A 15,314-nucleotide genomic window follows, 5' to 3' on the forward strand; every position below is an offset into this window, starting at 1 on the left:
TGAGCTGCTTTAGAGTAGATTCAAGATAGCCATGGTACATAGTCTTAGATAAATTCGACATTAAAACAGTAAGTAGTTAAACCAACCAAAGGTGATTACATTTTTAAAATGATTTAGGCACCTTTTGATACTTTGTTAAAGTTTTTAACTTTAATGATTTGTTGAATCAATGAGCATTAAGTATTTCTGTGCTCACAAGGCATGGGGCTAAGGGGAATCATGACCTAGGACCAAGTTTCTTAGATCCAACTGACAACCTGAAGAAAAATATGCTTATTTATTTTTTAAAAGTTTATGTTGTGGATATGCATATGCCTCATTGTCTGGTATGCATGATGTGATGTGCTCTTTCTTTTTTAATGTATTTATTGGTCCTTTGTATAATGTAATTTGAAATTGGTTTGGGATGCTGATGATTTAAAGGAGACTTTAAAACTTGCAAACTGTTTTTCTGTGTCATTGGATGAGTACACAACTGTGGATCCTACATCGTGGTTGGGAATGCATTTGTACGTGGTAGAAAACAATAAGAGAAAACCATATTTTTTACATGTACACAACCTTGATTCAGAATCCAATGCTAATAACTTAGTGCAAGTTTTGATCCAAGCTTTAAAAGAGTATGGAGGCATGACAGAGTCTAAGATGGTCAAGAAACTTGTTTGTTTTGCATGTGATGGTGCTTCAGTCTTGCAAGGTTGTCGGAATGGTATCTCTGTACAAATAGAAACAAAATATGCTCCTTACTGTGTTGGGATACATTGTATGGCTCATCGCACAAATCTAGCTTACAAAGTTGTGTCCACATTTCCATTAGTACAACGAATCAAGACTTTGGTTTAAAAAAGCTACTCTTACTTTTGCAAGAGTCCAAAAAGATACAATCAATCTAGAGTTATTGCAGAAGCAGTGGGTACAAAAGGGAGGAAGATTTTGAAGAATGTGGATACTAGATGGATATCTTTGGTTCAGCCAATGAAAAGATTATGGGATGAATACAAGACTTTGGTCTATTTAATGCATATGGAGGCAGAAGAAGAGGTTGAAAAGGCAGATATTTTGTATCATATACTGACCAACATAGATTCGATATTGGGAATGTGTGGAATTATTCCACTTTTAGACAAAATGAATATGTTGAGTAAAATGTCTCAATCGAAGGATATTTATATCAATGAGTATGTCAAGGCAATAAAACTCACTAATTTGAGTATAACAACAGCATACGATAAGAAGTCAAGCTCCAGTTTTCAAGACGAGAAATTGTTTAAAGATTGGAAAAGTTTAATAGACCTAGATGGGGATTCCTCTCTTTTAACATGTGACCAGGTTTTCAGGATGACGAGAGAAAAGAAACGACACAAAAGACTACAATCCATTAAAAAAGAGGCTTTTTTAAAGAAAGTACAAACAGTGAAAAATGCCCTTAGTAAAGTTGCAAGTGCAGTGGTAGATGAGATCAAAAGTAGGTTTCCACGAAATGACCTAATGGAAGCATTTACCATCATATTTGCACATTTTTGGGTCAATGGATCTTATGAAAGTATCAAAGCAGGTCTAAAGAATCATTTGGATGCTCTCAAAAAACACTTTGGACGGGACATTGACATGGACAATATAAAGTACAATGGTTTGTTGGATTTTGGAAAGCTTTATTCATAGCCTTCCCTTTTTGGAGAAGTCATGCACCACCAAAGTAATTTAATGGAAAATGTTCAAATGCAAGGTTCAATGGTTCGGCTTTGGAACGAGCTCTCTCACAGTACATTCCTACAAGATAACATTTCTGAGTACTTCAAGCTTGCAAATTTATGTCAATCCTTTATTCTTGGCTCAATTGAGATTGTAAAAAATCTGCATATTTAAAAAGTAAAAAAAAAAAGATTTAACTTTGACTTAAAGTACAACAAATATTTAGGTCATGAGTGAATGCACTTGAAAACTTTGATGACAATTTGTTTTTCTCATGAGCCAATCTATGGATTTCGCCCAAAAAATAACATAGATTAGCTCATGAAAAGGAAAATTGATGTACATTGAGCCAAAATATTTGAAGAAATTGTAGGTAAATTTTTTAATTTCTAAGCCAATCCTTGGCTTTGGCTTAGGAAAAGCCATAGATTGGTTGATGACTTAAAAAACTTTGCCCCATAACTTGGTCCATATGGTCCAAATATGGTTATGTTTATAGTCAAAATGATTGGAATGATATGACCTAATCATTTCTCATTTTAGATTGCCAAAACTCCACAAACCTATAATTTTTTATTTAAAATACGTGACTTTCTAATGTAAACTCACAATAGGTATGGAAACTTAGAAATTTTTTGAATTTAGTCATAGTTCCATCCCTCACAATAGGTGGTTCACCTAGCAAGGCAGTGGTGACCATGATGTGGCTAGACATTCCCACATCAACCTTGGTTGAGTGTATCGCTGGAAAGGAAGTTCTAGACTAGAAGGTCTTGAATGTCATTCTTGTGGATGCTATACCGACCTTGGCATTCTAGGTGGTGGGAGATGGAGGGTGGCTGATTATGACATTCCTACCCCGGATTGTATGTATTATGTGCAGTAGGGGGCAATGGACAATGGATTCACACTATATCATACCATGATGGTGTTCATAGAGTGTGGATATGTGCAGGACAAGGACAAGCCCAGGGAGAAGGTAGAGAAGACCATTTAAGCATAAACACTATTTTAAAAGAATGCACAATAATACTTACCATGCCGTGTGTTGTTGGTGATAGATCAACCCTGGGGTGCCAACTCCCTTTAGTAAGAAAACCTATCAAAATCTTGAGTATGAGATGAATTTAACAATATGCCATTCGTAGAAATTATTCAAATAAATATAGTTGTGTTTTGCACTCAAAGAGCTTCAAATATGTCTTTACACCTTCAAATTTGGGTAACACATGAAAAAGTTACATTCATTTGAAAGGAGATGGGTTTTCATATTTTAGTGTATTTTTTGTTTTACCCCCCCATCCAAAAGACCCCCCCCTCTTGGGCTCGCATATTATGAAAAATATGTACAAATCTTAAAATCTTGCATATTTTTCAAGGTATATACCTTATAATTTGTGGGAGGCGGTACATGAAATTTTCATATTTTTCCCTTGCATATTTGAATTTGCAAATCCATGCATATTATTTATGGACCTTGTCCCCCCATACCTTGGATTTTGGACGAGGGTAGTAACATATTACATATTGAGTTTGCACCCCAGGACATCAACTGGCTTTTTTAGCCGCTGGCTATAATATGGTCATTTGTGGGTGGATTCTTTGCATCTTGTCAAAATTTGAAGTCCTTCACTTTTAATGTGATTAATCTTAGAGATCCCAATTATGTTGGTCACTATTAGAGATATCAAAAGGAAGAACTAGGTGGTTTGATAAATGCATTCAATAGCTTCAACAAATAGCATGCTACATTGACATAGATTGCTATGATCCAATGTGGAAATTTGTGCTATCACACAAGCAACTTAAAGAGCCTAGCCATCATAGGAGTATGCCAAATGGAAATGGTTTTGTAAAGTTTGAACTTCCCTTTCCTATATGTCAATTGTATATCAAACTCTTGTATTAATTCAGCCCATCTAGCTTTTTTGCCTTTAAGCTCTGGCTAATTACAAATCCACTTAATGCTCTCCTAATCAAAGATGATCTCAAATTTTGCACCATCATCTAAGTAGACTATAGCATATAGTTCCTTCTCATATGCCGAGTAATTCCTTTTGGCATGATCTTACTTTTTGCTTTCAAAAGCCATTGGTCAACCTTTCTGTATTAGTACTGCCCCAACAGCAAAATCACTGGCATCTGTCTCAACCATGAATGGTTCATTGGGATCCACTACTTTTAAGACAGGAGTTGCCGCTATAGCTACCTTTAGTTTTTCAAAACTTCTCTTTTGAGGTTCATCCCATGCTTCCCTTCCCCTTAAGCTGGTCTGTCATCGAAACAGCAATCCTAGTGTAATCTTGGATGAATCTCCTATAGAATCTTGATGAACCTAAGAATATCTATAATTCTTCTAGATTTGTAGGATGTGGCCATTCTAATATGGCCCTTACTTTGTCTCAGGATCCATATGAACCCCTTCTTGGGATATTATATGTCCCAAGTATTTCACTTCTTTTGCAAACAATTCACATTTGGATTCTTTAGCAAAGAGTGAATTATCTCTAAGCAAGTGGAATACTTTTCGCAATGTTCTAAATGCTTTTTCCTAGTTTTACTATAAATAAGGATATCATCTAAAAATACGACATCAAATTTCCCTAGATATGGCCTTAAGACACTATTCATAAGTGTCATAAAAGTTGCTGGACCATTAGTTAATCCAAATGGCATTACTTTAAATTGATAATGCCTATACCTAGTACGAAATGATGTATTAGGGACATCCTCTACCCTAATTTGTACTTGGTGATATCCTGATTTTAAATCAATTTTAGTAAAGTATTTTGCCCCTTGCAATTGATCAAATGAGCTCATCAATGCGAGGCATAGGATACTTATTTTATATCGTGATTTTATTTAGTGCTCGGTAATCTATGCATAAACGCATAGTACCATCATTTTCTTTACCAGTAAAATTGGTGCAGACCAAGGTGAGCTACTTGGTTGGATTTGGCCCTTTCTAAGATATTCCATTAACTATCTTTTGACCTCACGTTCCTCCGTTTGACTAAGCCTATACGGGGTTTACAAATAGGGGTAGATATTTAAATTCAAACATTAAATCATTGAAAGAAGATTTATACTTTTTAACATTAGAAAAAACAACATTACTTTTTTTCGATGCAGAAGACATAAAATCACCAATAAAAGTAAGTTCACAAAGATATACCTCGCATTCTTCTTGGTGTAGTAGTCGTTCCAATTCCATCGAACAAATAAGAGGAGAGTTAGGCACATCATGTTGTCCTTGAATCTGAAAGCCTCTACCCTCTTTTTCAAACATAATGGATTTATTGAGATAACTCCTCTATAAGCTATGCCCAAGACTATACAACCATTCTTGACCAAGCACTATATCTGTATGGGCACTGGGACTCTCCAGAAATTTTAGTAGTTTAAGAAATTATGTGTTGCACTATCATCGACCATCACTCTTACTCTTTGCCCCTTAATTTTTCCATGCATCCTCATTAAATCATGAGGACCAAAGGTGGGCTGCCACATTGCTGATGATAGACAGAACATGTGGGTGCTATCTTCATGTTGACCTCTACCTCAATGTACTTTTCAGTACCATTAAGCAACAACACTTGCACCGCATGCACTTGTCTTTATGGAGGTCTATTTGGGGCTTTAGTTCCTGTCGGTTTATTTTTAGGGCAGTTACAAGTACCATGGTCTTTGTCCAAACATTTGAAGCAAATATTTTCTTGCCTGGCCTTTTCATAATCCTCTTTCTTCAAGACAGGACAATTTTGTGTTTGAGGTTTCTTAGGTGGTGCTTGAGGAACCTCCTTCTTAAAGTGCCCCTTCCTTTTCAAATTGGGAAATTTATTGAACTTTGGAACAAAACCTGTTTGCTCTGAAGTTCTAACTCTAAATTTCCCCGTCGTATTATCGTATATTTGGGCATACTTAATGGCTTCCTCGAAGGTTTTAGGAGAATTTCTTTTCACCTCCACCTTATAAGTGTCTTTGAGACTTCTGACGAAACCCCTTATCTTTTGGAATTCATCAATTCCCTTCAGCTTAAGGATTGCCTCCCTATAATTTGCTATGTACTGGACTAGAGTGTTTTTATCCATAGTGCAATTGTCCCAAGCCTCCCACACTCTTTCTAATTCATTTTCTGGTAAAAACTCTTTTAGGAAGGCTTGTTTAAACTCAGTCCAATACCTAGGAATTCTATCGCTCTCCCTGAGGATCATCCACCATTTATAGGCTTTATTCCCAAGGGAAAGATTTGCTTCCACGACTTGATTTTCAGGAGGAGTATTCTTGAGTCGATGGAAGTCTTGCCACTTTTGCAAGAATGTATTAATCGCATCTTTATACTGCTCTTTTTCTTCCCCATTGAAAATTAGTGGTTTTAAGTCCTTAAGGATGTTCGAGGTTTCTCTAAGTTGAGAGGTGGACCTCTCAACTTGATTAGGAGGAACTGGTGATTTTTTAGTAATAGATACCGATTGATAATTAGCTATCTTAGTTATAGCTTCAGCTAGGGTTTGTAGTGTTTCACTGATAACTCCTAGCTGTGTTTCTATATTTTGCATTCGAGTTTCAAGTTTAGTGAATTCCGTACATGGAATTCCATAGTCAACATAATCAATATCCTTCATTTCCACATCATCCTCTTGAGTTTCAGTTTGTACCTCCTCATGTATTTCCTCTCCAACTATTGCTTTTCCCTTTATAGCCCTTTCCTTGGCCTCCCTAGTCATATCATCCCTTTCTAGAGTTGTCATTTTAAAGACGTATATTTTCTTTTTCCAAAATTATAAAGCAAAATGCTTTATGTTAGAGAGAAAAATGTGATGCCCAGTTCCCTGATATTTGTTTGAAGCTTTGGTTAAGTCTTTGAAATCAATGCATCCTTACGCTCTTTTAATACATTATCTCGTTCTTTTGCTTCCCTTGATCTTGAACTCGCTTCCCACTCCCGCTCTTTTGCTTCCCTTTCCTTAGTTATGGTGAGGCTAAGGAGGTTGGAAGAGTTAGGGGCCTTTAGGAAAGATGAGATGGCTTTTTAAGTCCTTGGTGGTGGAAACAAGAACCTTAGTGATGAGAGGGGTAAAAAGAGGGTGCTAATGTGGCTTTTTCTAAAGGTCAAAAGACCTTAGATGATGTGTCTTTCAGTAAATATTTGTGTGTAGGTCGACGAATAGACAAAGGCGCTCGATTCACTTTCAATTATCTATTGGAATCCGTAAGCCGCCCCTGCTTGAGAGCCTAGCAATCAAAGGCTGCAGCAATGATACCCGCTTTGGTCTTGGTCCTGTAGTAATAATGAATGCTGCACGTAGCCTTGGAAATTGAAAAGCTTCAGACAGAATCAGACTCGCAGCCTTCGTAGGCTTGCGGCACTCCCGAGTCCCATAGCCTTGTTGCGCAACTGTGTGATACTAAAACTGTCATCTAGTACTAGTGGTCTATAAAGCCCATCGTCCCAGGTTGCTATTGTGCCATTAAACTACTGCTGCCATTGAGTTGCGCCTGTTTCATCTCACGGATTCTCACCAACTTATAAGCCTCAAGGCTTCCGTTTGTGACACCTGAAAGAAGGGCTCAGCTCTCAATGATCCACCCTGCCATGGATTCCCCTCTTGGTCACATGAACTTGCCTTTCTTCAAGTTCCTTATGGAATCCTCCCTCCTAGCCCAATGCCTACCACATGGTGTTCTCTTGAGTGCCATGTGTCCATTTGGACCTTAGAGTCTCTATGTCCATTTAGGCCTTACTTATGCACTCCATATTGATGCAAGCACTGTCGAGCCCTCTGGTTTCCTGCTTCACCATAATCACACCAGACGATTTTGGGATTATGGTTGACGTAACACTGCCCTTTTGAAAGGGTTGTGGGGCTGTGCTAAAGGATGAGTGGTTGTGTATGATGATGAGTGATTGGTCCAATGCATATAGTTCATACCAATGATTTCCACTCACTGCCCTTCACTCATACCCTCTCTTCCATACTCCCTTTCCTCCCTTTTCTTCCCTTCCTCCCTCCCTCCTTCTTCTTCTCTCTTGTGGAGTCACATTGTCACAATCCAATAGGCACTTATGTGACACAATTGATAGGTTCTCGCTTCTCACAAGGAGTTGTTCAAGAGAAGAATCTCCAATGGCATCCCTTCAAGATCCCCATGACATGTGCAGTCACCATCAAATGACACATCTCTGGCCCCGTGGTCGGGGAAGTTAGGTATGCTTTCACATACTACTTGCCTCCATTCATAAACTATCCATTGCAAATGCTTTATAACATAACTAGAGATTTTGTTAGTGGCGATTAGGATTGGTATGAAAGGAGTGTGTTTTGAGTAGAAAAGAAAAAACTATCATTTTTTGTCCATAGAGTCTTTTTGATACATTGAAGCTTGCTTTAGGTTGTTTTTTGTTGTTAGATCATAGGAGAGACTAGTTTGAGTGATTGCTAAGGTGTATTCATTATCAAAATCTCATAAAAAACAACAAATAATGAAGATTCAAGCTAAACTCGAAATGGTTTTTACGTGTTGACAGTCATCTCTTGAAGAAATCTCTCATTTACATTCTAATAGTTGTTTCTTGTTTTTTTTGCTTTGTAAAGGCATTTTAGGTAGTGTATGGCACCCTACAACACTCAAAGCTAGACAGAAACTCAAAAGTCACAAAAAATCATCACCCAAGCATTGGCAAACTCAAGTGAAAATGGAGATAGATGCTGCTTGTATGCTTTTCGCAATTTAGTGATTTGAAAATGTTATCAATACCTTCATCAAGCACTCTACGAAAAGGTCATGAAAGCAAACTATGGCATATGTGAAGATTGCCAAGCAGCCACAAAGATGCACCCTCATTCTGGTGGGCCATGTGGCAAAGCTAGACAAGGAGCATCAAGATATGGATGTGCTGAATCTTGTAGACATGCAGTAGTTGAATTTTCTTTTTTTTGCAAAAAGAGACTTCTATTAAGTATTAAAGAAAATCGTTAGAGCAAGCTCCATATGGGATACATCATGTAATGCATGAAAAGCTCAAGAGCCAAAAAGAAAGGATTGAGGCTGATAGTGCCATCCCAATCCGGTAGAAACCTCCGAGAAAAAGGGAGAACCCCTCCAAACTCGAAGAAATATAGTCCTTCTAGAAGAGGCTGCTGCCTATGAAGGGCCCTGCATGCTGGCCCATATGGCTATCAAAGTGTGAACCGTGTCAGTCCAAATACCCATGAACACCTATGATGGGTGTATCTGGGTGCCATCCAAGGCCTCTGTACATCTGGCTCTCCAAATGTGCCAAGAGGAAATGCTAGCCAAAATCTCCAAGAGGTGTCCACTGAAGCATGAGAAGCTCTGAAGGGAGTAAGTGGTACATCCTGAAGAGAGTAAGACATTCCCAAGGTAATGCCAATGGGAACCTAAAAATAATCTCTAATGGATCACAACCACAAGATCTCCCTAGTATATAATGAAATTCTAGTGGTTTTCCTTTAACCTCAAAGTTAAAGAATGCATATGAAGTATATATATGGCCATATAAAAATTCCAAACTCCTTTCACGTAGGTTCAATTCTCCATGTCATAAGAAATGAGAATGGCCCAAGAACTGCAATAAATATTAGAGTGGGACTGCTGCCCAAGGCCATGTTATAGACTATCAAAGGGCAAATAACCAAAGATGGTCCTAGTAGTAAAACCATGCCATAAGAATCCAATGGCACTTTTTCTTTTCCTCTCGAGTCACCAAATGTCTATTGGAATATCTATGGCCATGAAACAAATCTTATATGTAATGTTCTACTTTATGAGTCTCCTATACTCATCTAGGAGTGCAACAAAGTAACATATATCCTACATAATATATCACAAAGTGATAAAATTACGATGGTCCTTCTCTTGGTTAACAAAATGCCTACTTCTTAGAAGGACTACAGACCCAAAGAAGTCTAGTCAACACTAAAATTGACCTGTCAATAGAGCCCTTGGGACTTGGCCAATGAAAATACGTCAATCCAATCCTGAAAATGCAGTGAAAAGAAGCCTAAGAGAGGCCTAAGAGCAGCGTAGGAGAGTCGCCAGGGACGTAAGATTCCCATGTAGCTCAAAGTCTGCCTCTCAGAGCCATTGTGCTAGCATAATCCACCTCAGAGGCAAGTAAAATCGTCCCTAAAACAAAATCAGAATAGCAGGAACCTTGAAGGTGACATGTGATCCATTGGGTTTTTCTCTTGAGTGGGCTTCATTGTGTTGCAGGCTAAACTACATGGATTGTACTCCAAAAAAAGTTACATGCTCCCTTGAACATCTCAAGATCTATTTAAAGAAAATTTTGTAGAAAACTGTAGATAGGAAAATTGTTTGTTTGAAACTATATATTTGCTTGAAAAAGATATCCAAAGTGACTACTTGCACTATCATCCTTGCTAGAAAGATTGAACAAACTCACTCTCCATAAAATTTCCTTGAAAATACAAAGCTTGGACAATGTTTTCAAATCATTTATTGAAAGAAAACAACACAACTACACAAAACAAATTACAAAGTGATGATTTCTTCTAAGTTACATCATAAAGTTTCAAATCATGTCATTGTCACTATCTTGCATTGTCCTAAAGGCTATTTCACCTCAGTCTCCATGAAATCTACTTGGATAGACCGTAAACCTTCTCAAATGTTTTCGAATCATACCTCTCTAGAGATTGCAATAAGGCAAGTGATCGTGACTGAAAGAAATATTTATTTTCATGCATAAGCAAGTCTAATGCCTGAAACTAAATCCTCTTTCTTCCTTTCTCAAATAATCTTGTCCAATAGCTCCTTCTAAGCTCAAAATATCTGAAAATAAATCAATGCTCTTTCTTCCTTTCTCAAAGAATCTTGTCCAATAGCTCCTTCTCAAAACACCTTGCAACATGCATGGTTCATTGAGTTACATTGGAGCCACATCAGTGATTGTGTAACTTCTATAACAAGCCTCGAGTGTTTGATTGCAAATGATTTGAAATCAAAAAAGGATCTTAGTTGAGAGAAGAAGTGGCGGTATTTGAAAGAGAAGAACCCAAAATGGAAGAAGAAGGCCAAGTGCATCTCGCTCAAAAACCTTGAAAGTTTTGGAAGAATGCCAAAATAATGAGAGTTTGACGTGAATGTCCACCCCATGATAAGGCGGATAGAGAAAGAATCTTCCTACAAAAAAAAAGATAGGGTTCAAGAAGAAAAGATGAGCAATGGTAATAAGAAATGAGAGAAGGAAGAGAAAAATATGAGAGGGAGAGGAAAAGGGAAGAAGATATATAATTGTTGAGGAATTTGCCCCCCTAGTGAGAAAATGTGAGAGTGAGAGGAGTAGGGAACAACAAATAATTTTTGAGGAAATCGCAAAGAAATTTGTTCATAGGAATGCAGTGGCCCACCTCGTGAGACAAGGCCTTAATGTCCCTATCTATGAAGGGTTCAATCATATGTTAGCCATTGAATTCTCCTTGAAGGATAGGTAGCCTTTGTCAAAACAACAAGATATGGGATGTGCTACTCTCTTACATTATGAACATGATATTGTGCTAGCACTATTGTGTAAAGCTTTTGTGTGGCTTGTGATGCTAAATTTCCCTTGTAGTATTGTTGAAGCATTCTTATAAACTATGAAGAATATCGTGCTAGTATCATTTTGTATAGTTTTCATGCAGCCTGCAATGTTGAACACAATGGAAATAATGGCCACTTTATATCTACATGCAATTTTGTATGCACTAGTGCTATAATTGTACTTCTTCTAGCATGTAAATTAAAGGCTAATTCTTTTTTCTTCTTTTTTCTGTATACATAAATTACTTTGTGCAATAGTATAAGTACAATGTGAATTTTGACAAGTGGAGAATGACTACATTGACCATTACAATAAGGGTAAGACAAGGTTTTATAATCTAAACAAGACATCACAATAGGCTTTGTGAAATCACAAGATGCATGTCAAGACATACACTTTCTCAATAAAGGAGCCTTTTTTTAAATAGCATTAGAAACCTCTCCAAACCCAATTGTAGAAAGAATTTGTGATGGCCCAAGCTACTTTATATGTAGATGTCTCTAGTACATGTGGCCATAGTTCAAGAAGATGTCAATTAAGGTGTTAACCCATGAACCCACAAAAAGCAAGCCATCTTGATGGGGAGATATTGAATCCAACCGCATATGGGTTAATGAGTTGTGAGAGGATCCACCTAAAGGAGCCCACGAGGTGATTGGCCATGAGTAGTCTTTTAATAGAAGATTAAAGGTAAAATCCCCTGCAAGAAACAACATCAAGGTAATTTAGTCGTTGTTTGCCATTTTTAAAACTCTATATACTTTTAAACAATTAGGTGGATTAGTTAGAAGATAAACAAGCTTAATGCTAGAGATAATGAAATGAAAATGGATACAATAAATAAAACAAAGGCATGAGATTCCCTAAACCTATATATTTTAAAACCTCCCAAAGTCATATATTTTATAACGCTCATAATCATGGCTATGACAATAGTAGTAAAAAGGCACGTCAATAGTATGGTTTCCATCATGTGAACCAAGCAAGGTCATTGTAGACTATAGTAGTGTTGCTATGCATTTTAATCCAGAGGATGTGCTAGGTGATATGTATAGGTATTGAGAAATGGCTAAAACCTCTTAGAAAGAGCTGTAATATAGGGACTGGATCACCTAGGATGAGCTCTAAGTTTGTAGTGGGTTACATTTTGTACTTTGATTCTACCACCTTATATAAAAAGAAAAGAAAAACTCTTGACCGTCCTAACCTAGATTTCCAAACCTAGCTTGAACTATTGGGTGGTACATGATTTTCAACCACAATCCTTGGTAATCCCTAACTTTCAACCTCTGAATTTTAATCAAACCATTCCCTGCCTTTCAACCTTAGAATTTTAATCAAACCATTTCTTTGAAGAGGTCCTCACAACTATTGGTTTCATAAGGAACAACATCAAGAATTTCCTTGTAGCCATGAAGAATCTAGTTTAGACTTTCAAGCTAAGGCACATGAAATGTGACCCTTCATAGTCATCTTAGTGCTATTGAATAGTGCACCTAAACTTTTGAGATATAGGACGAAATATACCTCACCAACAGAAAAGGGATGGGATGATGTGAGATGTATGCCACACCAATGCAGTGCGACAATGGTAACTTTTTGTTGCCCAAAAGCTAAAAATTAACATTTTCATATGCTAGCAGTGGAATAGGTAGAAGAATATGCCTCACGATGGGATACAACTAAGTGCTCACAAAAAGTATGCATATATCTGTACACACACATATGTATATATATAGAGAGAGAGAGATGCCCACGCATGCACACACACACGCACATATACACACATGTATGCAAGGATTTATACATTATATGTATAAATGGGGCAGGAGGGCAGTCTCTGTTCTCTCTCTCTCCCTCTCGCTCTCTTTATTTATGCGTGATAAATACATATGTATAGAAGGGGGGAAGGACTAAACATATACATACAGCGATACATAGATATACAAATGCAGTGAGGAGAGCTTACAGGACAGTGTAGACGGTTTGCAAGAGGGTCATAACGAAGAGGAAGAAGCCAGCTGCAATGGAGATGAGCAACCACGGGTTCTTCTCCCAGTACAACTCCAAGAACCTCGCACGCCAGCTATGGTGCCTGCGATGGCAATACGACTTCACCTTCCAGTTCACCTCGTCCTTCATCTTGTCTGGCACATCCACCGGTACCACCTGATAGAGCTCGTTCCATTCCCTCGCTAGCTCCTCGTCGCTGCCCAATAGATTGTAGATCACTCCCGTCTCTACCAGTAGTTCTACGTCTTCCGCCCTGTTGATCAGCTGATCCATGAACCGCACGTAGGATGCCACCGCGTTGTGCCTGTCAAATTGCTGCTCGTAGGCCAGCACGTTGAGGAGGATGCGTTGCGTCTCCGGCGTGAATCGGATCTTGGGGAGCTCTAACTTGCCTGATTTCGGGTTGAACCGGATCCCTGTGCAATTTCTCTTTTCTCGGCCCACGATGCGAATGCCTAAGCTCCGTAGCCTCGAGGCTGTAGGCAGAGTGGCATAAGTGTCGTCCAGGGCAGTAGACATGGGTTTCTTACCGTGGTCTGGCTCTAACGGGAAGGCTCTCACTGATAGAGTACCATACTTCCGGGAAGATCCCTTGCTTATATGGCTGTCAGAATTAGAGTGCTCTGATGATGGCAACGAAATTAGGGGAGAATTCTCGGAAAACTCCTCCGCCCTGTGATCGGCATCTGAGTTACTTCCATTGCCCGAACAGATGAAGGCGTGGTAGAGACAAGCGAGCAGCGAATTCTGGACGTAGTAAGATGGGGGCTTGCAGGCACACCCGCATTGGCCTACGTCTTCCAGTCCCACGAATGGTGAATGCCGAGTTATGCAATTTTCGACAAGCATTAGGAGATCTTCTTTCTGTTCTGCGTAGGATATGTTATGCCAGTCCCTCACTGCTGCATACTGGAGGACGCACAGTGGGATCTGATTCTCCAAGAGGAGAGCGTCTTCTTCCAGGGAGCGTCTTACAGGCCTGTCGTATTGAAACAGCTCATCCAGGTGCCTGCCGTAAAGAAATGAAGCTATGATCGCCAAAGAATCAACTGCCAAAACCTTGGCAAAGCGCAGCTCATCCATGGCCTTGAGCTCCCGCGTTTCCCTGTAGAGGGACCTCAACCTCAAAGCGTCCATCTTAATTCTCTCGACCAGATCGTCAAAGCCAGATTCTCCATGCCTCAGCACAGACGCCGCCAAACAGTGCTTGTAGCCCTCCTGCTCATTCAAGGGTTCCAAGCCATCGGATTCCCTAGCACGAAATCTACCAAAAGAAAACAAGATCGGGGAGTACGCATGGGGATGCGCAGAACGTTGGCGGTGAGATACATCCCAAGGAAACTTCCGCCTATGGAAATCTGATTGGATACAAATCGTCAACGCAGGGTTGCGACCAAAATGGTGGCCGGGAAGCGATGAACTAGCTTCCGGCTTCTCGGGGGCGACGTCGACGACACAGTCCTTGATCTCCATAACTCCGTTGGTGCATGAAGATAGTTGGCGATGATGCATGGGCAAAGCGCAGCTAAGTAGGGTGGAGATGGAGAAGAAGGAAACGATAAGAGCTGCTGGAAAGTCTGTAGAGCGGCCAGTACGGCGAGCGTCACGAGCAGCGCTTTGTCTACCCACGAGACTCGAGGATGCGTGAATTGCAATATTGTCTCTCGACAGTCAGAGTGTTCATCGACTCAAGTTCAGAGTTCCGATCTTCAATATTGTCTAATGAGAGGGTGAGGGCTCCAGCCTCCAGCTAATTTCGGTCGATGCATGCGATGGAGCAGACGTACTCTTTCAACACCTTGCGGCCAATTACGCTCGTGCAAAGTTTGCACAAGGCAAAGAAGCTCCTTTTTTGCTTCCACGATCATGTGTTCACCGTAAATTTATCTATTGCACGAGGATTCACGTAAAGTTTCACGGTAATCGTGCTCTCAACACACTACCTTCGTTCATCCTGATCTACAAACGATGATCTTTATCCATTTCCAACCTTGTCATGATACCGTGACGACCTCTGAGTCTGATGCTAGGGGCGAGG

General features: G+C 39.3%; 1 protein-coding gene across 2 annotated transcripts; it reads right to left on the bottom strand.

Moving 5' to 3' along the window:
- Positions 1 to 11,705: 11,705 nt before the first annotated feature.
- On the bottom strand, positions 11,706 to 15,001 carry LOC147900905 (UPF0481 protein At3g47200-like). Of its 2 annotated transcripts, XM_087375936.1 has the most exons (3): positions 14,647 to 15,001; positions 13,233 to 14,494; positions 11,706 to 11,963 (listed from the first exon to the last, which is right to left on the bottom strand). In XM_087375936.1, the coding sequence occupies exons 2-3, from the start codon at positions 14,411 to 14,413 to the stop codon at positions 11,948 to 11,950; spliced, it is 1,197 nt and encodes a 398-aa protein (XP_087232062.1). In that variant the 5' UTR covers positions 14,414 to 14,494; positions 14,647 to 15,001; the 3' UTR covers positions 11,706 to 11,947. The 2 variants fall into 2 exon arrangements, with proteins under 2 accessions (XP_087232062.1, XP_087232061.1); XM_087375935.1 differs by having other exon boundaries at positions 13,233 to 15,001.
- Between the last annotated feature and the right edge of the window lie 313 nt (positions 15,002 to 15,314).

The sequence above is a fragment of the Dipteris shenzhenensis genome, chromosome 6, assembly GCF_047967505.1.
Source record: "Dipteris shenzhenensis isolate YYH24624 ecotype China chromosome 6, Dip_SZ_1.0, whole genome shotgun sequence".
NCBI lineage: Eukaryota > Viridiplantae > Streptophyta > Polypodiopsida > Gleicheniales > Dipteridaceae > Dipteris > Dipteris shenzhenensis.